The following is a 26,474-nucleotide window of genomic DNA, read 5'->3' on the forward strand; positions in this document are numbered from 1 at the left end:
CCATTCGCTGTATAGCCTAGACGTGTAATGCATATATCTTAATTCTGTGTATGGTAATCTTGCACCATTGACCTGTTTAGTGAATGAGGTACAAATAAAATTACAACCAGTGCATTAGACGAACAACGGATCTCGTGTTGTCTCTTTCTTTCTCTTTACACAACACTCTGCATTATACATAGGCTATAGCTTTTGTCTTATCTACTGTTTAGTTAAAGTGACATTTTGCTAGCTATATCTCGTGATATTACATTATTTGACTTCCTAAATTGATATGGCTGGCTGGTAATTGTTAGAAGTGTTTTTTTTTTCTTGGTCTTTTGCCACTTTGTCTTAAAGCTAGCTTGTTTGTTTGTTTTTAAGAGATCTAAAAAAATATATGATTTTATGAAATATTTTAACCTTTTGACAAAAAGCATCTAACAAACTAACCAGTTGAGTAAATAAAATATCACATTTGATATAAAAATAATGTGCTGTAAAATAATAACATTATGCCTACCTTTATATTTTACTTTATATTTTTACTGATTAGATAACAGATTGTTGTTGTTATTATTACTATTAAAGGAAAAAAATTCTTAATAAATAACCAGAACATTTACTATATGTGACCCTGGACCACAGAACCAGTCAGCAGGGGTATATTTGTAGCAATAGCCAAAAATACATTATATGGGTCAAAATCATTAGGATATTATGTAAAGATCTTGTTCCATGAAGGTATTTTGTAACAAATGAAGATATGTAACAAGTGAATGATTTTGTCCATGAAGATATTCTGTAATCAAAACTTATTTTTTGATTAGTGATATGCATTGCTAAGAACTTCATTTGGATAACTTTAAAGGTGATATTATTACTATTAAAGGAAAAAAATTCTTAATAAATAACCAGAACATTTACTATATGTGACCCTGGACCACAGAACCAGTCAGCAGGGGTATATTTGTAGCAATAGCCAAAAATACATTATATGGGTCAAAATCATTAGGATATTATGTAAAGATCTTGTTCCATGAAGGTATTTTGTAACAAATGAAGATATGTAACAAGTGAATGATTTTGTCCATGAAGATATTCTGTAATCAAAACTTATTTTTTGATTAGTGATATGCATTGCTAAGAACTTCATTTTTAGAGATATTGCTAAGAACTTCTCAATATTTCGAGTTTTTTTGCACCCTCAGATTCCAGATTTTCAAATAGTTGTATCTCGGTCAGATATTGTATCCTATCCTATCCTAACAAACCATACATCAATGGAAAGTTTATTTATTCAGATTAATCTCAAATTCAAAAAATTGAGCCTTTTGGTTTTGTGGCCCAGGGTCACAGATGAGATAAAGTTTCTATATGAAGAAAGATCATCTTGGAAATAATGACGTTATTATTATAATTACATTATATTATTACATATAGGCTAGTTACATTATCTATAATGTATATTTAATAAATAATTACGTCAAATACTTATAACTATTTTTATCAGATAGTATTACACACTCAAGCCATATATATATATAATTATTGTATTTATCTATTTAATTAAACTTGTTTTCAAAGTTTTATATTTCGGAAGATAGTCGTTACGTCTAAATGTAGTAATCTACTTAATAATTAATCACTTTGATGAAATTTCATACGTTACACACATCACAATAGTGATGCAACGGTGCTCTACAAAATCAATCGTCTCAGAGTTCCTCAAGAAAAATCTCACTCCCTATTTACTTCATTACCAAATGCTCTCAGCTTTTTCTGAAACAGTGGACGGAGAACAGACGGGGGGTGGGGGACAAAACTAGACAGCCAATGAACAGCATCCAATCTCGGCTCAGAGAGTCTCCGCCAATCACAGACGGCGATACGGATGACGCCACGACCACTGTAATCTGTCAGGCGTGTTCATTGGGAGTTGGTGTAGTGCTGCTGCTCAGGCCGTGAATAAGGAAGTTCAGCAGAGACGGTGCTGTAGTAGTCAAAACCCTGATCCAAAGTGTCATTTTAAGACGGAACCAACCTACAACCATGGCTCAGTAAGTATACATTTTGCTTTTAAAATACTTTGTAATATGAAATTGAATTTGACTGAGCACATTTGACTGTATATTATCATATGTAATATAGTGTAAGTTATTTCACATTGTCAGCATTCATTTTATCTATACTAATCTCTCTGCTTACTATCAAGCACTTTTTTCAGTTCAGACAGATTTAGATTTGAAATTCGTTCTATGTTATCCAGCTAGACTGAATGACATTTGTCATAACCACTGATTTCAATAAGCTAGCACTCACAATCTATCATGAATGTTCTTTCTCCCAATCTCCATATTTGTGTCTCCACAGAGCGGATATTGCTCTCATTGGTCTGGCTGTGATGGGCCAGAATCTGATCCTGAACATGAATGACCATGGATTTGTGGTAAGTTGCAATTCTAACCTGTTCTGATGGTTCAGATCAGGTTTATGATGTTATAACTACTGTCATTTCTCAGGTCTGCGCGTTCAACAGGACAGTGTCCAAGGTCCATGACTTTTTAAACAACGAAGCCAAAGGCACTAAGGTGATCGGGGCCGAGTCCCTTGAAGACATGGTGGCTAAACTAAAAAAACCTCGTCGCATCCTCCTCCTCGTCAAAGCAGGACAAGCTGTCGATGACTTCATTGATAAACTGGTAAACGTCACCATGAATCAACGGTCTTAGTTTGCTTTGTCACCAAGCCAAAGTGATCAAGTAACCCACTTTATATTGTAGGTTCCTCTTCTTGAACCTGGTGACATTATCATTGATGGTGGAAATTCAGAGTACAGAGATACAACGGTGAGGTTAACAATCCAAATTTATGATGAGGTGATAACAGTATTTGATCTAAATGTTCATGCTCGTCACATACAGAGACGCTGTAGGAGCCTGAAGGAGAAGAACCTTCTGTTTGTGGGTAGTGGAGTGAGTGGAGGAGAAGACGGGGCTCGTTATGGACCCTCACTGATGCCTGGAGGACATGAGGATGCCTGGTGAGGACAAGCATGTATCAAACAAGTCCACCTATGCATATGTGTGTGTATTTATTGACATTTATGGAATCAAATTATTATTTTATACCTTCAGGCCACACATAAAAGAGATTTTTCAGAGCATTGCCACCAAGGTGGGCACAGGAGAGCCGTGCTGCGACTGGGTGAGTATTAGTTCTCAATAGATTTATACAGCCTGTGAATGCACTTCTCCAAAATCTTTGTATATTTGTTTAGGTTGGAGATGAAGGAGCTGGACATTTTGTTAAGATGGTCCATAACGGTATTGAATACGGTGACATGCAGCTGATCTGTGAGGCCTACCATCTGATGAAGGATGTGCTGTGTATGGACCATGATGAAATGGCTCAGGTTAGACTTCAACTTACTTCTATAATTACTATTGTTTTGTAATGCAGATGAACAGTCCGTGATGTTGTAATTCTTCAAATCCCCTCTGTATTGCCTCTTTTCTGTTTCCTCCTTCCTTATTTCGTTTGTATTTTGAAATACACCTCACCCTGTCCCTTGTGAAGGACTGTTTTGGTCTGCTTCCTCTTAAGACTAAATTTCTTTGTCTGGTTTGCCTATCAGGCCTTCAATCAGTGGAATAAGACAGAGCTGGACTCTTTCCTCATTGAGATCACTGCCAATATCCTGAAATTCAAGGATGAGGATGGCACTCATCTGCTGCCCAAAATCAGAGACAGCGCCGGGCAGAAAGGCACAGGGAAATGGACGGCTATCTCCGCTTTGGAATACGGCACACCTGTTACACTGATAGGTAAGATACAGTCTTGCGTAATTTCTCGGCTATGGGTGTGTATTTGTTATTTTAGATATAGAGGGAGAAAGTCCCTTGGGCTTAGAAAATGAAGCGCGTCCATAAGCAGCTTTGCTATTCACCTCTTCAGCTGATGTGACATAAGTGGGATTTTCTGTTCTGGCTTTTGGTGCAGGGCTCGCTGTCCTGGGGCTATTGTGAAAGAGTTTTGGTCCTAGTGATTAATCGCCATTTACCATTACTTAATCTTGTACATTTATTTTTATGCCTTTCAAACTTACATTTTTGGTATTCTGTGATACAGCTATTTTATGTTGTTGCAAATTCTCACCAAAATTATGTTATCTAGCAGGCTAATATAAATGAAGCATTGTTGAATAAGCAAGAAAAATTTGTGAAATTCAAGTCACATTTATTTATTACTTATTTATTTGCAATTTTTTTTGTTACTGTGCACATTGTTTCAAAACCGCTTTATATAAAGGTGAGCAAGTTTAGATCTCCATTAAAGTGTTGAAAACTACAAACCAATCAGCACTGTTTTCTATTGTATGTCATCATTTTCAAAAGTAATATTTCTAAATTTATGGAGTTATTTATGCAGTTGAATTATTTACAGCTTTGTGCAAAAAAAATCTGCAAAAAAAAAAAAAAGACAAGTAAAAACATTTCTATAAATATATTAAAAATAAAAATAAATGATTTTAAATGAGAAATATTGTCTTGGCCCAGCAGGAAAAAAAATCTTATTGAGATCTGTGGTGGATTGAGGTTTTGAGCTTGTAGTTGACTTTAGATGTTACCTTAGGATCGCTCAAAGCACAAAAACCAGTTACACAATATTTGTCAAAATTGATGCATTTGTTTTTATAAAGCTGTTTTGAAACTATATGCATTATGAAAAGCGCTGTGTAAATAAATTTGACCTGACTTGATGTGTAGTTGTTAGATCAGGGTATGGGCTTGTATATGTAGTGTCAGTTAAATGAACAAAAGGCTGAAGCGTGAGAGAGCAGCTATGATTTGTATGGTTGTAGAGGAGGGTTTTCTTCTTTCAATAGGCTGAATTCCAGTGCTGTGTTCACCATGACTGGCTGTTTTCCACTTGATATTTTAATTCCTTCCTCCACTCGCCTCTTCCCACACTTGTTGGCCTTGGGTTGGGTGATAATATAATACAAAGTCATGCTGAGTTCAGGGTTTTGCTTCCAGCCTCTCATGTTTGTAGATGTAGTAAGATCTGCTCTTACAATAGTCTGGCTCACTGTTGAGTTACGTTACCAGAGTCAACAGTGCCAGGGTCTGGTACCAGATATGAGCTGCATTATACATTGTGACTGGAGTCTTGAAGACCCAGAGAAAAGAGGCCTATAATATATATATATATATATATATATAACTGCTCTATAGAAGTCATAGATGAATCTGAGAAAGAAATGTCCTAGTCACATTTCACTTCAAAATAATAAGTCGCATTACTATAAAAAACATGAATGAAAAAAAATTCTTCCTGGATATTTAAAAATGAAAATCAGTCTAAAAAATATTTGCACTACAGTATTGAGAAGTTGGGGGGAAATGTGCTTAATTTCATGAAAATTATGTCTGGTAACTCGGATATGCTTTTTTTATTTTAGATATATAATTGTATTTTTGTAATAATAGTAATAATAATAAAATACAACAATATATCTAAAATACAAAACATGTCTGAGTCACTAGATTGTATTAATAATAATTTATTTAAGTTTAGTTATTATTATTATTTTTAATGAATTTATTTTTTTTTAAACACGAGAATTTTTTTTTTTATACATATTATTGATAGACACAGTAATAAAGAGAGGGTACAGCTTCATTTAGCAGACATCCAAAGTGATTTTCTCTCATTGTACAATCTTTTTAGTGTGCTAATATGATCAGGTTGTTCTGTGTGGGGCCCGTCTGTCATGCTTCGACTATCTAATGTTTTAATGTTTCCTCATGTGGTCTCTCTGGCATGGTCTAACAGTGATTATAATGTTATTATGTGACCAGAGATGCAGACTGTACCTGGAGATGACTGTTTGTGTTGTATGCGGTGTCTTTCACTCACAGGGGAAGCTGTCTTTGCCAGATGTCTCTCCTCTCTGAAGGATGAGAGGGTTCAGGCCAGTAAGAGCCTCACCGGCCCCCAGGGTGTCAAGTTCACCGGAAACAAGGCACAGTTTCTCGAAGATATTAGAAAGGTGGGATAGACTTAGTAAAATATGGATAGTTGATATCCATGTAGGGCTGCAAAACGATTAATCGCATTCATAATAAAAGTTTTTTACATGCTATGTGTGTGTACTGTGTATATTTATTATGTAAATATAAATACACACACACGTATGTATATGTTTAAAAAATATATATTTGTACAGTGGGTACGGAAAGTATTCAGACCCCCTTAAATTTTTCACTCTTTGTTATATTGCAGCCATTTGCTAAAATCATTTAAGTTAATTTTTTTTCCTCATTAATGTACACACAGCACCCCATATTGACAGAAAAACACAGAATAATATATACATGTATGTGTGTATTTATATATACATATACACAGTACACACACATATAGAATGTAAATATAAACTTTTATTTTGAATGCGATTTTATTCGCGATTAATCGTTTTGCAGCACTATATCCATGCATAGGTTTTGTTCATGTTTGAATGTGCCAGTTAATGTTAAGCATTATTGGGTTTAATAATAATGGGTTGTTTTTAACTTCATGAAAATGTATTATTTCTTTTTCAGGCTTTGTATGCCTCAAAGATTATTTCATATGCTCAAGGCTTCATGCTGCTCAGACAGGCTGCAGTAGAGTTCGGCTGGTCTCTTAACTATGGTGCTATTGCCCTGATGTGGAGAGGAGGCTGCATTATTCGCAGGTAAGCAAGCTTTGCTCACAGTGATTTAAAAATATTGCATAAAACGATATGCTTTATTCAGATTGCTTATCAGTTAAAGGGGTCATATGATGCTATTTTAAAGATCATTATTTTGTGTATTTGGTGTAACAGAATATATATTGACATGCTTTAATGTTCAAAAGACACATTTGTCTACTGAAATACTCAAGAATTAAATCATATGAAACTTCATCTTTTCTCCACCCGGTGAATGTTGCAACTCTGTAAACACTAGGAAGTGGTGATAATGTTTCATGTAAAAATCCCACACGCACAGAAATGAGGAAGCTGATTTTACAATATCATAACTGTAGATTAGCTATGAATAAAGGTCATGAATCTTTCATTCGCAGTGTTTTCTTGGGAAAGATCAAGGAAGCGTTTGACCGGAACTCCGAGCTGCAGAGTTTGCTGCTGGATAACTTCTTCAGTAAAGCTGTACAGGATTGTCAGGTACAGGAAGTGAGCCAAGAATGACCACAAATTTCACAAGTTTCCTGTAATAGTGCCACTAAATATGAAGAGAAATCAGCGGCACTAATGGCAGACTGTTTATGTGCATACAGTGCCTCTAAACCGTTATGTGCAAAAACTATGTCCACTTAGTTCCTTCCAAATATATACACAGTGAACACAGTCCAAACATAATTTATTTTACATAGTATAAGCATACAATATATTCATTTTGATACTGCATGCAATTACTACAGCAAAGTCATATACAATACAACCTATTTTACCAAGATTATGAAAAATTTGGAATTTCTACTATAGCAAATAGCATTTATGGATAAAATATCATTTAATCAGTGACAATTTCATTTTATTTCATAATATTTTATAATATGAATTTAAATTAAGATCTATGCAGTCAATGAAAGTGTATCAAACGTAATCATGTAGTTTAGCACTGAAGTTTTTCATAAAATGCTTGCACATAAACCGTTACAATTAATCCAGAACACGGCAGCATAATTCTTAATGAGCCGAAAAGAATGCACGTCACACCTCTGTTCATCAATTTGCACTGGCTACCAGTAGCTGCTCGCATAAAATTCAAGGCACTAATGTTTGCCTACAAAACCACCACTGGCTCTGCACCCATTTACCTAAATTCATTAACACTAGCTTCTCTATTCTTTTTGTATTCTATCTATTTCTTTTCTTATTTATTATATAATTACCAAAAAAAAACCTTGCTACGTGTACTGCGTTAAGCTGAGACTTGTTATAGCACTTGCGTATCATTGCTCTTTTGTTGATTTTGATTGCTTCCATTGTCCTTATTTGTAAGTAAATGACAATGTAAATGTAATGTAATGTAAATGTAAATGCATTGGTGGTAATTGATTTGTATGAGCTACAGTGTTTAGCTACAATATTCCAGCAAATATTTGACAACATAATAGCATACATAGTCAGAAAGTAACATAAATGAACAGTTGGATTTTAAAGTAATTTATCAGATGTCAAATATGGTCTGAAAATCCAGTTTGGAAAAACATGTAATTTTGAAATGGAAATTATGTAGGAACAGTGGTTTACGTTAAAAACTGATATAATGTCGGTAACACTTTAGAATAGGGACCAATTCACTCTATTAATTAGTTGCTTATTAGCATGCCTATTATTAACATATTGGCTGTTTATTAGTACTTATTAAGCACATATTCTGCATGACCATATTCTACATCCCTAATCCTATCTAATACCTAAATTGAACAACTACCTTACTAACTATTAATAAGCAGCAAATTAGGAGTTTAATGTAGTAGTTAATGGTTTAATAATAACGAGAATTGGACCTTAAAATAAAGTGTGACCTAAAAGTTGATTGGTATTAATACAGCATATATAGAATATGTTTTCTTTAGCAGTAAGTGGGTTGTGTTTTGCAGGAATCATGGCGTAGGGTAGTAAGTACAGGTGTGCAGCAGGGGATCCCCATGCCGTGCTTCACCACTGCCCTGTCCTTCTATGACGGTTACAGGCATGAGATGCTCCCAGCAAACCTGCTGCAGGTAAACCTCTCTAGAACACACAAACCTTCTCTCTCTAACTAACCCTATGCTATATCACAGGGATTACATCTGGACATTTATGGTTGTAGGCATTTGAAGACTTTAGTATGATTTTTGTTCATTTACTTTAATTAAATTAGAATAAATAATTACTTTTTGTCTTTTTGGTTTGAATAAGAATTAGTACTTTTGCTTCAGACACTTTATGAGTCCCTTCTTTTATTTTAATGCTCAAGTAGTTGTTCTCTCTTTGTATTTACTATTGGCTGAGCTAATATCACCTATAATATTGTGACATTCTTCAGGCACAGAGGGACTACTTTGGTGCCCACACGTATGAGCTGCTATCAAACCCTGGAAAGTTCATTCACACTAACTGGACAGGCCATGGAGGAAACGTGTCGTCATCATCCTACAATGCCTAAAATCAAGAGTGGTATCAGGTTAAACAGCAAAGAACTTCTCCTCTTGATGAAGGACCAGAGCAGCTGAGCACATTCCTCCTGAAGAATTGAACTTCAGCTCACAGTAGAGCTCTTACTGAAGAGTGTTCAAATGCATATTTCTATTTATACTAAAACATAGTGTATACACTATTTGTAAGCTCTGTTCTTGTAGTTTTAAGGTCCACTGTTGCAAACACAGCAGTTTTGAGTAAGAGTGTTGTTTCTGAGATTCTTCTTGCTGTAGACCGGTCATGCTTTGCCCCCAGAGTTCACAGAGTTAACCCTGGATTATGGGCAACTATTGCACTGCATTAGGCTAAATAAAGATTTCAATCCCTTTTTAATTAGCTTTTGTCTTCTTCACTCACATGCTGTCTACTGCAAACAGGATTTACTCATGCTTATTTTTAACAGTAAATGCTAGATATGCAACTTGTTTATTTGTATGTACTTCTAATTTGTCACCAGGAGAGGTCAGAAAGGATTTTTTGGAACAATGAGATTGTTTACAATAGTAATATCTTCAGCTGAATGATTATTCTTTGAGGATGAAATAATAACAACACACATATAACATATAAAAACTGAATTTTTATGAGTAGTACTATGTAAGTATCTTGACACTTGAGTAATATACTCAAATAAACATCCCAGTAAAGTAAACACAGTTAATTATAGATTTGAATTTTAATGTAGTTTTTATTTCTCTTATCAAGAATATTTAGTTTTTATTTTAGTTTTAGGGCTGCCAAAGTTGCATTTAAAAACATTTACCAGTTTCTCGGCACAGTCTAGTGTTGTTGCTGTTCATGTTCACTGCAGGTGGTTTGTAAAGGTTTTATAATATATTAATCATTCATATATCTACAACAAAAACTAATTTGCGTCCATTTTACTTTATTTTAGTTAGTTTTGGAGTCATGGATATTTATTTTGGTTTAGTTTTAGTAGCTCCCATTTACGTTAAATTTTATTTAAAAAACAAACAAACTTAATTTTACTTGCAAATAATAACACCGTTCAGGTTTACATTACAGCAAATGATGCTGGCAGGTACTGGCAAGTGCCTTGTTCATGTGAAATCTTAACAGTTATGTGGCACAAATATAGAAAATAAATTTTTATTATGATGCTTTCTGATATGTAAGGTACATTTAGTGTTGAACCAAACATAAAGCAGGGAAAAATGGCTGTAAAAATAGGATTTCACGCTGCACTAATATCCCTAATTCACCTCCAACCTGTTTAAAGATCAAAGAGCTGAAGAGAGCAGCAGGTGCCTCTCATATATGTGTGACTAATGATGTCACTTCCATGTGAAGTTTTTCAAATGGTCCACCCAACAGAGTAACTGGGGTAAGATGACCTTAAAATGCTACAAGGACTCCAGAGATGAGTGTTAATCTGTACCTTAATGTTCTACTAAATAAATTTTAGGTAGAATATGCTGTTTATGCTACTGACTATGAAGCAACTGTTTGAAATGGTGGGTTTAAATATATGTCCATGGCCTGATTACTCGGAAAAAGAACATCTCAGTGATTCAAAGCCACTTCAAATAGAGGACACACTAGAACTAGGCAGTTTAGAATATTATAGTGAAGGAGTCGTATAGGCGAATGATGCTGAGTCATCATGGTGAACAAGGCAATTCAGCGCATGGAGAGCCAGGACAGGAAGTGGACACCCTATTTCGAGCAGTCTGCTGATTAATTATGAATCAGCCAGGGAGGAGTCTGGCTACAGATTAAGTCTGACACAAACAGAGATGCTGCAGTTTGAACCGACAAATACCAAAGATCAACACTTCCTTTAAAAGCTAAAGTATGTATATAATAAAGCATGTTTCCTTTTTATGCATGATTACGGTTGTGTTAAGGTGACCTTAAGGTGCCTTTCAGAGCATGTGGGGATTGTTTTTGTTTAAATAGCATCAATTCCATACAGGAATTTTAAAATGAATTACTGTACATCTGTTAAGGATATTTTAATGTTCCCTTACAAAAAAAATTGTGCATGAAAGGATGTCCTCAAAGTAAGATAAAATAGTTAAAAAAATTTGAACAATAACCTAAATAAGGTCATTTTCTAATGCTTTCTTCCCCTGCACGGCATCAGTATCTTTTGTGAAGGTACCTCTCTAAAACATGACGATGGGAGTTAGATGGGACAATCGTACAGCGGCTGAGAGAAGCATGTTCATAATGCGGATGATGCTGAGCCTGTTTCCTCTGGTCCTTGTGGTCTGGAATGGTGAAGCGTTACCTGTACAAGACAAGCAATTACACACCAATGAGGTGAATCTCTTATTCAGTGTTTTTAAGAAAAAACAAGTACATGGGCTCATATTTGCTAGTAGCCTATTTCCTAAGATCTTTGTCACTGGCTAAGAATAAATGTACTGCAGTGTTGTTATACTGTTAATGCTGTAAAAATCAATAGCAGTGATCTAATACTCAAGCCCACGGATATATCTCATCTTCTAGATACTGACCAAAGACCAGAAGGACTTGTTGAAGAAGATGATGACGGATATGGCTGAGCTGAACTTCACTAGTAAAGAACTAGCTGACCTTGACCCTGAATTTCTGAATGGCAAACTGGGAGAAAAGTCTGTTTATGAACCAACCCCTAAATCTCCATGCAAGCTCTTCTTCTGGAAGAGCTTCTCCTCGTGTTAAAACTGGAAAACAGAACAGACACAGATGAGTCTGTTGAAATCTACAGTCCTGCCTTTACAGTTTGCCAATCTAATCATACATTGTTATTGAAATCAATATGCATCTCTTGGCTTCTGCTGTTCCTGTACTGTATTTAAGGAGTGTTAAAAGAATGAAACGGCTTATTGTTTGAGGTAAAAACAAAACAATACAGTGGTCTTTTGCATGTACACTTTCTACTGTTTGACATCCAAGCCCAAAATACTGTAATAAATGTTCTACAGATCCCTTCGTGTCAGTCCTGTAACTTCTGTAACCTTTAAAATTACAAATGACACTTCTATGCTAAGTCATTATACCTTTGCGTACAAAACAACCGTCAGTGTGAAGTATATAGTCATTATTAAGTGAAGGTTTGGCACCACCTAACGGAAAGACAAGGGACTATTGGAAGCTTCTGGTAATAAAATGTAGTCATTATTTGGCACCACCTAACGGAAAGGCAAGGGAGGAATGAAACAGAACTACTTGTTAGCAGATGTGGCCTCTGATAACCCAGTCACAAAAACCTAGCTTACGAAGAAATCATCTGGCAGGTATGTAGTATTTTTTATAGATATATGTCAAAAGAAAACAAACAGTTGCTTTAGACAGGGCGTGTGGCTTTAAATGAATTCTCTGGGTTTTCGTTTTGCTGGCAAATATTATGTTAATATCAGACTTAAAGGGGTCATCTGGGGCCTCATTTATAAAATGTTGCGTATAAACCGTCCTAAATTTGTTCTAAAATAATTTCTCAAAAGTGCGTAAGTGCGATTCAGAGAAAACGAACGTGCGCACAAAAACACGTGAGTACGCCTCTCTTCCAGATGTGACATTAGGTGCGTTCGACTTGAAGCATATGGGCTTACATTTCTGCCACAATTCTGCGCGCGAAAGATCATATTTTGAGCGCACAAAAGTGCATTTTGCACGCGCGCGATCTGAGTTTTGTGCAAAAAATGTTCGTTTCGCAAAGAAAAAAGTCTTTCGAGCGCACGGAAATCAATTTTGCATTTAAAATACGTTTTGTTTACTTTCAGTCTGAGTTAAATCTCTTTTTGGGCTCATTTTATCTGTAAAAGAAAATCTGCTTAATAATTATGCACACCTGAATTCACCTGAAGACATTTTTCACATTCCAGCCTTCATGAATAATTATATATCAATTATAAATGATTAAGTAAAATCACTTGCTATGATGAGAACTAATAAAATGTTTATCACGAAATTCTTTAAAAAAAACTTTAAAAAAACATTATTGAAAGAAAAATTGGACGTTTCATATCATAATAAAATAAATTATTACACGATTATGGTCTCCGGTCTGAAAAAACCTGCATGTGATTTGGCATTTCTTTATATTTACACAGTTTACTAATGCTGCTCATAAGTGGGCTATAATAAACCCATGTTTATCTTTATAAACATGATTAATTTTACTTGTGATGTTTTCTATATGGGATGATTAGCCTAATCCTCATGAACACGTGACGCTGGCGCGTGGTATCAGACATGAACTATACAGAATGCGAACAAGATTAACTGTAATACAAGGAGATAATGGCGCAAAAGCGAATTTCAGATTTTTTTAAATGCCCATCCCAGCAAAAACTTTCCAAAATCGGCATCCAAACAACACCCGCCATGTCGTGGAGACGCTGTGTTTCATTGCAAAAGCGAAACTACTTTGTTTGCCCTTCCAAAAGAGGACACAACTAGAAATCAGTGGTTAAGTTGTATTTACAACAATGTACAGTATGTGGAAAATAATGTTTTTTTAACCTTAAACCGCATAAACACATTGCATTACACCAAATACACAAAATGTTCTTTTTAGCAAGGTCATATGACCACTTTAAAGTCGGCATGAAACGAAGTTGCGATTGTCTTTTCTTCTCTGCTGTGACATATCCCAGTGAAACGGCATCTGAAATGAGAGGGCGGGACTTGATTTCGTCCTTCGGTAGTTGATTGGATCGTTGGAAGCTGGGGCGTTCCAAACAAAATGGAGGAAGAACTGAATGCCAGTTTGCAGTTAGTGGTGGGGGGTTTCTCTCCACTGGATTCACAGCCGACACCCAAGCATGAATAAATGTTTTATTTATTAAGGATGACGACGACGACGATCAATGGCACAAAACATGCCTAAACAGCGTGCGAGAGACAGAGAAATTATTTATAATAAACACTACAGTATTCCATTAAAAAAATAAAAATTTTCAATTTTGATTTCATGGTGACTTTAAGAAAAAGGATAACCAACTTCGTTGTCATGACGCAGTTAATGCAAGTAGTCCAGGGGCCTCATTTATAAAACGTGCGTACGCACAGATTTGATCGTAGAGTGTGCGTACGCAAAAATCCACGGCAATGTTCATATTTATAAAAACGGTCTTTGACGTGGAAAAGAGCTTAGCGCCACGTCAGGGTCTGAGCAGACGTACGCACTTTTGTTTGCCCGAGTGCTGCAGGTTTTTGGAAATATAAGCCATTCTTGCCGCTTGTAAAAGATTTGGACATTGTCAGGTGCTCTTTTATAAGTCAAGGAAATTAATTAGACATTGTTTACAGGGTGGAGATCTGAAACTGTTCAGTTGCGCACAATTTCAAGATCATTGCAATTTATAGATTTCACATCTAAAAGAGAGGCGTACGCACGTTTTCTGTGCGTACGTTCGTTCTATGAATCACACGTACGCACTTTGAGAAATGATCGTAAAATCAAATTTAGGATTCTTTCTACACAGTATTTTATAAATGAGGCCCAGGTAACTTAAGCACGTCCGACTCCGGGCAGGTGATCTGACTCCGTTTCTTGGAACGGAGGGTTTGCCAATCTGTTAATTTTAATCCGAAGGAAAACAAAATTGTCTTCCATATTTCGATTTCTAATTATCCGAAAGCCAGCCGTCTGATACGTCGTCTTCACCTGTCATCAGGGGCCTCATTTATAAAACGTTGTGCAGAAACCATCTTAAAATTGATCTTACGATCATCTCTCAAATATGCATACGGGTGATTCATAAAATGAACGTACGTACAGAAAACGCACGTACGTGTCTCTTTCAGATGTGAAAACTATGAATCGCAAATGATCTTGAACTTGCGGGCAAATGAATGGTTTCAGCTCTCTGCTTGTAAACGACTCCTAATTAATGTCATTAACATGTAAAAGATCACCAGTCATCATCCAAATTCTTTAATTTAGAACAGCGAGCTGCGAGCACAGCTTACATTTCCAAAAACCTGCAATACTCGAACAAGAAAAAGTGCGTACGTCTGCTCAGACCCTGACGTGATGCTAAGCACTTTTCCACGTCAGACAGTTTTGACAAATATGGATTTAAGCATACACACTCTCTTAAGATCAAATCTGAGCGTACGCGCGCTTTATAAATGAGGCCCCAGGTGAGTGCACTGGTAACAGTCATAGTACTTACCTGTATGACAAAATATTCATCCGCCCAGGACAGTAGTCCCACCGAAAATGGCTTTCATTTAGTTCAGCTTTATAACTCAAAATAATACGTTTACTGAAGGACTTAAGAGAAAAAAAAAAATTACATTACATGTTAAACTTCAGCAACACTAGATGTCCAATAAACTAGGACTTTAAAGTTTATTATTAAATTGTTCAAGTTTAGTAAGAAAATTCACTCTTTAATATTATATTCAGCAGTTATTTACTTTAAGGTAAAACTATCTGCAGTTCTGCATGTTATACTGATATATTTCACAAACAAGCCAAACAGCAAAACTACTACATAGTATGTTTGTGTTATACTAAAAACTAGTACTTTGCAATATACTAAACCAGTAGGTTAAATTCAGTGCCTGTTTTTTACACTTTAAATCACCGACATTGTTGTACAATTACACAACCTTTCAGGTAAAAATAAAAACAGATACAGTTCCGCTGTGTATGTTTATTAAGTATTTTGAAAAATGGAAATCCTGCCAGTGATTCAAGTCATTGATAACACAAACCCCATTCACAAAATCCTATGTTTACCCACAACAGGACAGTGTATGAAAAATAGGCCTTTTCAGCTTTCACTAAACTATATTTACAGTGGGATAGATCATGTAAAATCAATCAAACAGAAGAAAGACTTAAAAGCAAGATCAATGACCGCATTGACGTCTTGCGTAAAACAGAGCTGGAAATACACGAGCATGGACATGAAGTCATTCGCAATGGGACTGATCCACAAACACACTGGTTTAACTCTGCTTTTAGATTGCCATGGACTGTCTTTAGTCATGCACTCCGGCCACTTGGGAATCGTCCATTGAAATTTCAAAAAGGGAAATCCAGGGAAATCTGGTTACAGTGAAGTGACGTAGTCCCTTTTCAGGTTAAAGGCATACAGCAGCAGTCTCCACAGATGGACTGTGTGAACTTCAGTCTTCAGCTCTCCCATTAGTGACTTCACTCAGGGTTCTGAGGTAAACCTGGGCCAGCCGAGTCCAACGTCCCTATACATGCGAATTAAATAAGTGTTTGCAATTCAATTAATGTCTTGAAGAAAATAAGCCACTATCAAAATAACTAGTCAAATTATTTTTTTATTTGAGTTCCCTTAGATTCACAAAACATATAAAAAGCATTCAAAACACAGAACAAAAGCAACCTCTTCTTGAAGCATTCTTCGCTTTCATCATCAATACATCACCCCAGTTAAGCCACTCAGAGCTCACGCTCGCCCTCATTCACCGCCCACTCCCAGAGCCCTGCCCACAGACAGCATCACATCACGTTCACACACACGAGTTCAGTAACAGCGAGATAGAACACACACCATACACAGCATTCACGTCAAATTATTAAGCAAGAACACAAATAGTTAGTAGATCACTTAAACATTCCACTACATTTTTTTTTTTTTTTTAAATGCAGCTCTTTATATATGATTGCAATATAAGAAAGGGAGGAAGGTAGACAGAACAAGAGGGACGGAAGAATGTAAATGAATGTCCTTCTGATGGTCCTACAGAAAAAAAAAAACACTCGCTGCCTTCGTTCACACTCGCTCACACAGGTTCTTCTCACAGTCAGCATGTCGCTTTTCGGCATCGCACACTTGCGTTCAAGTTCTCTCTCTCTCTCAGCGCGTTCGCTCATTCAGTCTCTCACTCCTGGCGCACCAACAATCCATCACCATATCACTCTCAGCTCTCAAAAAAGCGGACAGATTTCATCCATGAAAAGGGGAAAAAAAAGACCACCCACCGTCTAACACAGTATATGCAGAGTGAAGCTGTGCTCTTTCATGGCAAAGCATTTACACATGGGAAGAAGGGAACTGATACTGAGATCGCTCGAACATTGCGGCCAACGAGGGGCTTCTTCCCGGCAAATTGGAAAAGAGGTGATGAACTGTAGAAGAGATTTATGAAGGCTTGACCATAAAAAACGTTGAGGGAAAAAAATGGCAGAAAACACAACTCAAATGGCTTTCCACATGGAGCATCTTTAAATGTACTGCATGTTGAGAGGGCACTGAAATGGTAACAGATGCTCAGATATGTGGGCATACTGAAATAATGCCTGACACTAAATAAACTATATCCATAAGGGAAAAAAAACTTCATTTCATTCCTAACAATTTCAACCACTCATTATATGAGCAATCATTATATGTATACGAAGAACATTCAGTTTTACAAAATCAAAGGCAGATATTGAAGGGACATAATATCTGACTAAACTTTCTTCTCTCAAAATACTTACCATAAAATCTAGATATTAGGATACTTCGAGACCCAATTGAAATCTCTCTACATCCCCCAGCTGGACTTTGTCTCCATGCTAGATCCAAAACCGGCGTTGAACCCACTGCTCGAGCCTGAATTGGTTCCCGCCCCCCACCCAAGACTAGCTGAGCTGCCGGTGTTGTAGTTATTGCTGCTTGTGTTGTAACTCTGGTTCTGATCTCTACTACCGCTGTTCTGCCCGCTAGGGGTTGTGCCGGTAGCGGCTGTCTGATTCTGCTGATTGGCCAGCATTCCCATCATGCCCCAGCTACTCTGAAGGGCTGCCTGAGCAGCTGCCATCATGGCTGGATTCAAGCTAAGGGCCCCAAAATTCACATTGCTGTTGGGACTGCGACTACTGCCAAAGCCCTGCCCCCCAAACCCCCCGAACCGCCCACGATCCATCATTTGCCTACTATTATTGTGCTTAGGCTCAGCGTTGGAGATGTGCACGCTGGTTCCTTTAATGATCAGGTCCTCACCGCACAGAGACTGGGCAACCTGGAGGAAAACAACCATGCGTTAATTTGAGAAGAGAATGAGAGTAAGCCAAATAACGAGAACGAAAAATACAGAAGACCGACCTGATCGTCGGCAAAGGTGACGAAGGCAAAGGCTCGGAAAGGTTTGGGAATGAACACATCTGTGACTTCGCCGTACTGCATAAAAAACTGTCTAAGCTCATCGGTTGTCATGTCCTCAGTGCAGCGGCCCACAAATACTTTCCTGCTTCTCATAGGCTCATCCGGACCAGCCTGTTCCAGGAAATACTAGATCATTTAATAGAAAACAGGGTCTACTCATGCAATGTTCACAACGGTAAGGGCATCACAAAACATTTGAAACAACTTATATGTTCGAATTTAAAACCTTTACTAATCTATAAGCGCAAGTATAACTTGTATATGAAAATGTGAACTATGTGTGGTATTACATGGAAATACCTTTGAGTTGGGAAGTTTGCAGTCGCACCATCTTCCATCAATCATATGCCGCTGGGACATGGCTTTTATTTGTGTTTCGTAGTCTGTAAATCTTACAAAGCCAAATCCTTTGGAATTTCCGGTTTTTGCATCTCTTTTCACCTGAGGGAACAGGTCATACATGACATTAATAGTTAACCCAAAACTGAGAATTCTATCATTATTTACTCTACTTTTTAAAAAAAACATGTACGACTTTTCTTTCTAACCCCAAAGAAGTTGTTTAAAGCAGAATTCTGAGCTGCTCATTTCCATACAACAAAAGTGAATTATCGAACACTACTTCATTGTGGAAGATTTGTACCAGGAAAAAAAAAAAGCTCTATTTTTTTTTCTCCCTATAGCCTTTTCTAATCATCTCCACAATTTTCTGTGTATTTAGCAAGTGCCACAAAAGTCACCTAGATTTGTACCATTCCAATAAAGTAAAAAAATTTTTTTTTGTTTTTTCCCCCCCTAAAATTACTGAAAACATCAGAGGGTTAGGTAGGATTTTACATAAATATAGATTTAAAATTCCAGCCTGTTTTCCCATACAAAGCTATTGTAGTTTCAGAAGACATAATATTGCAGAAAAGTTATTATTGCCTACTGCCATGCTTCCCCCCCATTTTTGTAGGTTGACAGCCTAAAAAGCCCTTGGCAGCCCCCATCCACTTACAATGAATGAAAGAGAGCAACCTAAACATTGTTCAAAACAAATCCTTTATGCTCCACAGATGAAAACCCATCATATACAGGTTTGGAACCACATGAGAGCAAGTAATTAATTTTTATGTTTGGGGTGAACTGTCCCTTTAGGTTTGTTCATACTAACCTGCACCATGATCACCTCTCCAAAAGTGCCGAAGTAATCTTTAAGGTCTTGCTCTGTTGTTTTCCATGGCAACCCAAGCACAATCAAATCTGATGTCTTCTGCACACCTCTCTTGATCTTCACAGCTGATGCAGCATCCATTTCATCCATCTTCCTCTTGTTATCTGAAAATGTATGATATTTTATTATTATGGTTGATTTATTTAAAGACAATCAACTAGATTGAATTTACATTCACAGTATGCATTAGTAGTGGAATAAGTGTGTGAATGACATCAGACCATATTTTCTGTGCCTCAACAAGTCCCAAATTATTTGATGTTACTGCAATCAAACAAACACAACACTACCATATCTGAGCTTACCTTTTGGATAATTGACCACATACACCAGATTGCCCCAGTCTGATTCGGGTGCATGAAGAACCCCCTCTACTAGTCGGACCCCTCTCATGCACTGAGACACGGGGCTACGGTATCTAAGGCCGCAGGCACCGGGAAACTGCGCGGAGACGGTGGAGAGCAGCACGGTGCCGTCCTCCTCGGACGGGATCTCCATCGGCTCCTCGTTCTCGTCCTCCGCGACGCGAATGTAACACTCCGTCATGTTTAACCTTACACTGAGAGCGCGAGCTGTGCTAACAGCTTCAGAGCAGATCAATAATTCAGCTATAAGACAACAAACGGGGCTGAAACCGAAACTAGTACACCGGAAAGACCTCAGAAGTAAACACAACCACAAATCAGTTGGCAACAAGTCTGATGTCTATTGTTTACGAGCGACTGTCGTCAAATAATGCGGTGTGCCACTAGCTCAGCTAAGCTACTTGCTAACCGCGCGCACGATAGAAATGTATGGCTCGTAGCGTCGCACCCTGTTCCCGCCAATTGTCACCGTGTGCAAACACCTACTCATCGACTATACTTGATTATCTACCGATTGTGATTAAAACACGCAATGTAAAGTAATAAAAAATAAAGAACGCGTGGACTAATGCATCCAGTTGCCGCTCCGACCCCCTAAACTGATAAAATGGCCACCCAGATGCGTCACTGAAGACATGACATCATCAGTGTGGAGCGTCGCATCACAGCACGTGGAGGGGTTTGTAAATGTGAAACGTTGACTTTTTAAACGCATAACGTAGTTTGTGGTATACTGTTTCAGATGGTGTGATTTTATCCTGTTTGTTCGTGATCTTGATGGACCGGTAGTGTTGTTATTTTTATTTAAGGATGTTGAAATAATGTCAAATATGCAAGAATCCACTGTAGTATTGAAAGCTTCTCCTCATATCACATCTTACAGGTTTGTTACATCAGATTAAGAACAGACAAAAGCCCTGAAAAACAATGGATTTAAAGACGAAGGCTTTTATCATTACCAGTGTGCAACAGAGTTGATTAAAATAATCTGTGTATGTATAACAAAACAATAACTTGAAACAACTAAATATATTGGTTACTTTAATTTTATATATATATGTATATAACATTCAGTTGAAAGGCTTCATCATACAATGTCTGGTTTCACTTATGGAATCTGAAATGGTTTGATCAGCCATCTCATGGGTGTTGTTAAGATTTACAATTGTTTTTATAGTTTTGTAATGGCCAAGAATGACACAGCCAGGTTTACATCATACTGCCTACAATGATGTAATCAATATTCATTCTACCTATAAACATGCAATTTTATATCACAATCACATCTGAATGAAGGATTACTGTGCTGTAATCTTGCATAGTTTTTGCTAACAACTGTTAACTCATGAAGTGGCCGTGACGTTTTTATTGGAAATGGTTCAGCCTCATGTGAGTTAGAATGAGTGAACGGAGGAAAGGAGGAGAGATTTTTATTGCCATGCAGGTGCAGGTTTCCCTCCTTTCATCGCTTTTTTCACACTTGTACGTGTTGTATCATTTTATAATGAAGTGGGTCAGCCTTGCTCTCACACTCGTAACCTACAAGGCCAAACACAGCTGACTTGTTAGCAGTATAAAAGCACTTGTATCACCCCTCTGTGCACAAGAACCAAATGAGCCATGGCGCTGATGCTCACAAGTGTTTTACTTATTTCATTGTAAGTAGCTATATGCTTATGCGTTTAGTATTTTCTCCTGTAATATTGCTAAAATTATTATTGTTTTCCTTTTGCTTCACATAGACACTTCATCTTGCCCATATGGGGAAATGTTTTGCGACTTCAGAAGAGAGACTGGGTGGGCAGTCAATCTTCAAGCATGACAGGTAATTATTACTTTACTACTATTTTAGTTACTATTTACGCTGTAGCAAAAGAATTAAAACTGGCTGAGTTTTACTTTTCTAGAGGGTGATGTGGAATGTTTCTCTGAGTACATGGAGCTTTGGATCCATAGAATGAGAATTGAGGGACTGAGGCTTTGGCTTTCTGGATTATTACGAATTCAAGGTGAGCTATATGGACACTGAATTTCTGAACTTAACACAAGAGAGGAAAACAAACAGATCTATGGGTTGCCATGAACAAATTTTCACCTGTAAAATAAATGCTTTTTGGAAAAAAAATACAGTATCCACATTACATATTTTACATTTTGATATAATATGTCATTTATACTAAATGTAGGATAAGACACTCAAGACTGACAGATTATTCTTTATTATTTGGTTAAGATCCCGCTTTATGTACTTTGTCAGAATGTAATGTCTGTAAAACACATCTTATTGGGTTGTAGTGATGTTATTCCTTTCAGGAAATATTGTTATTCTGCTGATATTATAGAAATAGTTTTTAATAAAGATAGCGCACCATCAGTTTGATTAAAAATGCATATTAAACATCTTTTTGGCCACAAAAGTGGACTTTGTTGGCAAACAAACAAATACTTTTTATACCAGAAATAATAACGTGTTCTCAAACTGTTGCACAAAATAATAACTTGAAATATTCTAAAATATTTTAAAATAATAGTATACGAAATATATTAATGTAATTATACTATATAAGAAACACATAATCTTAAATATTAACTAAAACTTTCTTAATAATATTAAAGACGGTTAATATATTAATCGTATTACTTTAAGAAGTCCGTATGTCACACAGTAAGACAGACAGTGTAAGGTGTGAGCATGACCACTATTTTAAACAGCAATAATAATAATGATAATAAAAAAGTTCATTTTTCTATGCATTATGTATGTATTCCAAAATGTGTTCTGTGTATTAGTTAAATCTTTAAATCTAAATCTTTTGCTCTTTTCAGTGGGTTTGGTGTCCATGGAGAATCTGAACCATCAGCTTTCTTCATGTGGGTTTGCCCTGCACAGAGATCTGGAAAAGAACTATATCTTTAGAGTCATGTACAGTGGATGTTTTGTCCAGTTAGAGGTTAGAAAATGTCCTCGTTTGTCACTGAAACATATTCGCTTCTGCAGTGTGTTGCTGGTAAGAATCTGTCCCTTTTTATCACTGCTTCTCAGAATAACATTTTATAGTGATTTTTTTCAGCATGGCAATTATGTGATTGTGCTGAACCTGCTGAAGAGAGTAAGTCGTTTAGGAGGCAGGACTCAAAAGTTTCTGATGAAGTGTCCAGCGGTGTTAGCGCCTCCTAACAGAGAGTACATCCAGTGTGATTCAGACTTCATTCAGGTAAGAATAGAGTGATGTGATCATTCTTTTTTTGCTTGTTCTTTTTTTTTCCTTTCACTTTTTTGTGTGTGTTCAAGGTTACCAGAGAGATCCCTGTGGATAACTGGAATAACGAGGTAATTTCTAATAAATGTTTTGATATGTGAGGTTATGAAGAGATGAATGTATCTAATGTGGAATATTTCTGATGTGATTTTTATATTCAGCTGGACTGGTCTCTGGCCTTGAGTGGGAGTCTGGTGGTGGCTTTGGAGGATTCCAGTCTTATTCAAGTAAATGTTGAAATGCACAAACCAAACATAACAGTTCAGGGGAGGAGAGACACCATCTTAAGTCTTGTGCAGGTAAGACTGTGCCAGTTTGTGGCTGGGAGGATTTGTAATAGTTTATCAATAGAGCAAAAACTCCCTCGGAGTTGAATTTTTATATATATATCACTTTTTATCTTTATAAGGCTATTTGAAGAATATAAAATCATTCTGTGTGATATGTTAAATAAAACAGCATTTATTTGAATATATTTTTTAAACAATCAGTATTTTTAATGTCACTTTTTTTTTATCAATTTACTGCATCCTCACTGAATAAAAGTATTAATTTCTGAGAGAAAAATCTTGCTTAGCAGGTATTCCAAAAAAGGAAAAGGGGCAATTCATTATTTTCAATGTCAGGAGTATTTTTGCTTATGTTGAGTTAAAAGTATCCAAACTGACTGAAAAATGACCTCTGAACCACTTATTTAATTCATTGTGTGCTTTAAACAGTGCAGCAGCAGCAGGTTGATTTTCATTAAAAGTCTACATATCTTTTAGGTGTTCAAATCGGAAGGACATTTCTTACCTCTCAAACTGGTCAGTGGCCATTATGCCTACAGCATGGAGGCGACCTGCCCAAACGGTTTGTTATTATGGTCATATCATGGCACATATCTTGCTTATTTTGCAAGGTTTTATCACTTACATATTTAATAGCCATTCTGCATGTTTCTTTCAGTGAACCAGTCATCATCTGAAGACACGGTGCTGCATGTCTATAAACGGCGTATGGGTTTGACCAAAAGAGGTGGATATCAAAATGAGACCCTGTCAGTCAGCAGTGTGATTGTGGAACAGACTGACACATTCACCTGGTCAGAGACAAGTGACTTTGTGCAGCTTATCATTCACACATCCCACATTCAACAGAAAAAGGTTAGAAGTCTATAATTTTATATACACTACCGTTCAAAGGATTGTTTGAGAGAAACCAATATTTTTCTTCAGCAATGTTGCCTTAAATTGATCAAAAATGACAGTAAAGGTATTTAAATTGTTACAATATTATATTTATTTCAAATAAATGCAGTCCTTTTAATCTTTCTTTTCATCAGAGAAAACAGTTTTAACATTGACAATGAGAAGAAATGTTTCTTGAGCACCAAATCAGCAAATTATAATAATGTGACACTGAAGAAAGTAATGATGGAGTAATGATGCTGAAAATTCAGCTTTGCAAGCACAGAAATAAATGACATTGTAAAATATATTAAAATAGAGAACAGTGATTTTAGTGTCTTCAATTTATCTGAATACAAATAGCTTTTTTTTTTTTTTACATTTTATTACAAATATTTTCTAATATAAAACAATTTCATATAAAAATAGTTTTGCATTTTAGAGCTTTGAAATTAGGATTTTTGCATTTTGATTTCATTTTATTTTAATATATATATATATAATCATTTCTAATTGGGTAAAATCTGGTAATTGGTTCAAATATGCCATCCATTTTTTATATATTTATTCTGTTTTTTAGGAGTGCATTGGTCAGGCAGGTGAGGAACTTCAGCAAAATTTCTACAAGATAGATGCTGTTCTCACATTTAAAGAGACAAATCACAAAATGCACTGGACCATGGAAAACACCTCACCTTGTTCAGGTTAGTAAGTCTGCTCAAAAAGTTCCTGAGTCATTTCAAGGTGCTTTTTTTCTCTAAAAACCCAAATTGCACAGGACCATGAAACACTTAACCATGTTCAAGTTAGTTAGTCTTTAACTGTCCTTAATCAAGTATTCAGAAGTTCAAGTTGCTACGATTGTTTTTCAGAGATGTTAAAATCGCACCTCCATTTAATGCGTGATGACCCACAAGAAGCTAATGTGACTGCACATTCACCCGAGGGGATTACAGGCAAGCCAGAAGTTCCTGTTAGTTCAAACAAAGAGTTTACTCCTTCTGTGGCACCAGAGACTGTATCTACAGCATCGCAGACAGCTGATGAGGAAACCAGCATCACCTCGGTACAATCCCAACAACTGAGGCTCTTAGTACGTCATTGAGTGCTTCAACATAAATGGAGATAATGATACAAAAAAAGTATTTGCAGCTACAGTTTACTGCCTAAAGCACAACCGAGATCTCTGGAGAAGTTCATCTGTGCATCGCTGACAGTGAGGGGCCGCGATGCAGAACGGATGGAAATGCAGGTACCAACTGCACATGTGTCGGTGATTTTCCAAACAACACTATTACTATTGGTAGTCCATTAATCACAACAGATGTAATCACAGTTTGAAATACAGCTACACATTTAAGCGCCATTTTCCCTCAGTCTGGGATTTACAACACAACAGTCAAGTGGACCCATGCATCTTTTCCGTTGACAAGCAAAGTGCCGTTGGAATCACATGTGGGGAATGATTACATCCAAGACTGTGTTGGTCATGCCATTTAAATACGAACTACTGTCTCAGAACTCTCTCAGCTGTGTGTGTCACATCTCAGAAGTAAATGTGGTGTCTAGTATAAAAAAAAAAAAGGGTGTTTATTCTCAAGTTGCACAATAACTAGCCCTGTCGGTGACTCGCTTCCCTGAAAAACAGAAAGTGCCTGGCAGTTTAGCAATTGAAGCTCAATACTAAGCTCTCTACTTTATTTCCTTGAGCATAAAATAGTATCTTTAATACAGTTTCTATGGTCTTCCGTAATCTATGATTATATACGTAGATGTATTTAGAGCTGTATAGATTGTTTATTTATTACGTTGCTGTCTGGAATACACTTTTCTAATTTGTCAATCACAACATTCATATATTGCTGCATATTATTTTGATAATCAAAGTAGTAAAAATGCTCTCGAAATTGGGTCTCCATCAACTATCAGTTCATAGTTATACTAAAACACAAAAATTATTTTATTTAAAAAAATGTACAGTATTGATTACTGTATACTGCCGTCCATAATAAAACAAATCGGACATAATAACAATAGAAAACAAAAGATTGAACTCAATTACTTCACTCTTTGAATTAGTTAAATATTTGGACATTTAACACTTAGGGCCTACACACTGGCATTATTTTCATATCTCTTTATCACACTGCGG

At 36.5% G+C, this 26,474-nt stretch overlaps 4 protein-coding genes across 14 annotated transcripts; 3 read left to right on the forward strand and 1 right to left on the reverse strand.

Annotated features, from left to right (window-relative positions):
- Positions 1 to 1,926: 1,926 nt before the first annotated feature.
- On the forward strand, positions 1,927 to 9,553 carry pgd (phosphogluconate dehydrogenase). Its single transcript, XM_016513187.1, has 13 exons — positions 1,927 to 2,039; positions 2,353 to 2,428; positions 2,502 to 2,681; positions 2,763 to 2,828; positions 2,904 to 3,022; positions 3,117 to 3,186; positions 3,260 to 3,394; positions 3,617 to 3,806; positions 5,904 to 6,034; positions 6,588 to 6,721; positions 7,096 to 7,195; positions 8,641 to 8,763; positions 9,069 to 9,553. Exons 1-13 carry the CDS (start codon positions 2,032 to 2,034, stop codon positions 9,186 to 9,188), a joined length of 1,452 nt encoding a protein of 483 aa, XP_016368673.1. The 5' UTR covers positions 1,927 to 2,031; the 3' UTR covers positions 9,189 to 9,553.
- A 1,409-nt stretch (positions 9,554 to 10,962) lies between these two features.
- Positions 10,963 to 12,153, forward strand: sst6.2 (somatostatin 6.2). Its single transcript, XM_016513099.1, has 3 exons — positions 10,963 to 11,033; positions 11,328 to 11,506; positions 11,696 to 12,153. The coding sequence occupies exons 2-3, from the start codon at positions 11,357 to 11,359 to the stop codon at positions 11,888 to 11,890; spliced, it is 345 nt and encodes a 114-aa protein (XP_016368585.1). The 5' UTR covers positions 10,963 to 11,033; positions 11,328 to 11,356; the 3' UTR covers positions 11,891 to 12,153.
- A 3,755-nt stretch (positions 12,154 to 15,908) lies between these two features.
- Positions 15,909 to 20,511, reverse strand: LOC107708842 (TAR DNA-binding protein 43-like). Of its 5 annotated transcripts, none has more exons than XR_001636418.1 (7): positions 19,834 to 20,511; positions 19,469 to 19,632; positions 18,613 to 18,753; positions 18,253 to 18,423; positions 18,085 to 18,169; positions 17,145 to 17,291; positions 15,909 to 16,390 (listed from the first exon to the last, which is right to left on the reverse strand). XR_001636418.1 is itself a non-coding variant. In XM_016513197.1 (6 exons), the coding sequence occupies exons 1-6, from the start codon at positions 20,072 to 20,074 to the stop codon at positions 17,197 to 17,199; spliced, it is 912 nt and encodes a 303-aa protein (XP_016368683.1). In that variant the 5' UTR covers positions 20,075 to 20,510; the 3' UTR covers positions 16,788 to 17,196. The 5 variants fall into 5 exon arrangements, 3 of the variants coding, with proteins under 3 accessions (XP_016368683.1, XP_016368682.1, XP_016368681.1); XR_001636417.1 differs by having other exon boundaries at positions 18,253 to 18,438; positions 19,834 to 20,510; XM_016513197.1 differs by lacking the exon at positions 15,909 to 16,390 and having other exon boundaries at positions 16,788 to 17,291; positions 18,253 to 18,438; positions 19,834 to 20,510.
- A 3-nt stretch (positions 20,512 to 20,514) lies between these two features.
- LOC107708840 (uncharacterized protein C1orf127-like) lies at positions 20,515 to 25,922 on the forward strand. Of its 7 annotated transcripts, XM_016513189.1 has the most exons (12): positions 20,596 to 20,776; positions 21,636 to 21,718; positions 21,801 to 21,902; positions 22,720 to 22,844; positions 22,965 to 23,108; positions 23,186 to 23,224; positions 23,315 to 23,452; positions 23,921 to 24,005; positions 24,102 to 24,298; positions 24,903 to 25,026; positions 25,195 to 25,436; positions 25,548 to 25,922. In XM_016513189.1, the coding sequence occupies exons 1-11, from the start codon at positions 20,715 to 20,717 to the stop codon at positions 25,425 to 25,427; spliced, it is 1,332 nt and encodes a 443-aa protein (XP_016368675.1). In that variant the 5' UTR covers positions 20,596 to 20,714; the 3' UTR covers positions 25,428 to 25,436; positions 25,548 to 25,922. The 7 variants fall into 7 exon arrangements, with proteins under 7 accessions (XP_016368680.1, XP_016368676.1, XP_016368675.1 ...); XM_016513194.1 differs by lacking the exon at positions 20,596 to 20,776 and adding an exon at positions 20,515 to 20,582 and having other exon boundaries at positions 25,195 to 25,921; XM_016513190.1 differs by lacking the exon at positions 20,596 to 20,776 and adding an exon at positions 20,525 to 20,572 and having other exon boundaries at positions 25,195 to 25,921.
- The last annotated feature ends 552 nt before the right edge of the window (positions 25,923 to 26,474 follow it).

This window comes from Sinocyclocheilus rhinocerous, unplaced genomic scaffold (genome assembly GCF_001515625.1).
Source record: "Sinocyclocheilus rhinocerous isolate Xijiao unplaced genomic scaffold, SAMN03320098_v1.1 scaffold1406, whole genome shotgun sequence".
NCBI classification, from domain to species: Eukaryota; Metazoa; Chordata; class Actinopteri; order Cypriniformes; family Cyprinidae; genus Sinocyclocheilus; species Sinocyclocheilus rhinocerous.

Coding starts and splice junctions, on each gene's coding strand:
- pgd (XM_016513187.1), top strand. Junction 2,429..2,501: donor TGAATGACCATGGATTTGTG/GTAAGTTGCAAT, acceptor GTCATTTCTCAG/GTCTGCGCGTTCAACAGGAC. Junction 7,196..8,640: donor AAGCTGTACAGGATTGTCAG/GTACAGGAAGTG, acceptor TGTGTTTTGCAG/GAATCATGGCGTAGGGTAGT.
- LOC107708842 (XM_016513195.1), bottom strand. CDS start 20,074: ATGACGGAGTGTTACATTCGCGTCGCGGAGGACGAGAACGAGGAGCCG. Junction 19,633..19,833: donor TGTGGTCAATTATCCAAAAG/GTAAGCTCAGAT, acceptor ATACATTTTCAG/ATAACAAGAGGAAGATGGAT. Junction 18,170..18,252: donor TCACCTTTGCCGACGATCAG/GTCGGTCTTCTG, acceptor GTTTTCCTCCAG/GTTGCCCAGTCTCTGTGCGG.
- sst6.2 (XM_016513099.1), top strand. CDS start 11,357: ATGACGATGGGAGTTAGATGGGACAATCGTACAGCGGCTGAGAGAAGC. Junction 11,507..11,695: donor AGCAATTACACACCAATGAG/GTGAATCTCTTA, acceptor CTCATCTTCTAG/ATACTGACCAAAGACCAGAA.
- LOC107708840 (XM_016513188.1), top strand. CDS start 20,715: ATGTCAAATATGCAAGAATCCACTGTAGTATTGAAAGCTTCTCCTCAT. Junction 22,845..22,964: donor GATGTTTTGTCCAGTTAGAG/GTTAGAAAATGT, acceptor GATTTTTTTCAG/CATGGCAATTATGTGATTGT. Junction 25,027..25,194: donor AAACACCTCACCTTGTTCAG/GTTAGTAAGTCT, acceptor ATTGTTTTTCAG/AGATGTTAAAATCGCACCTC.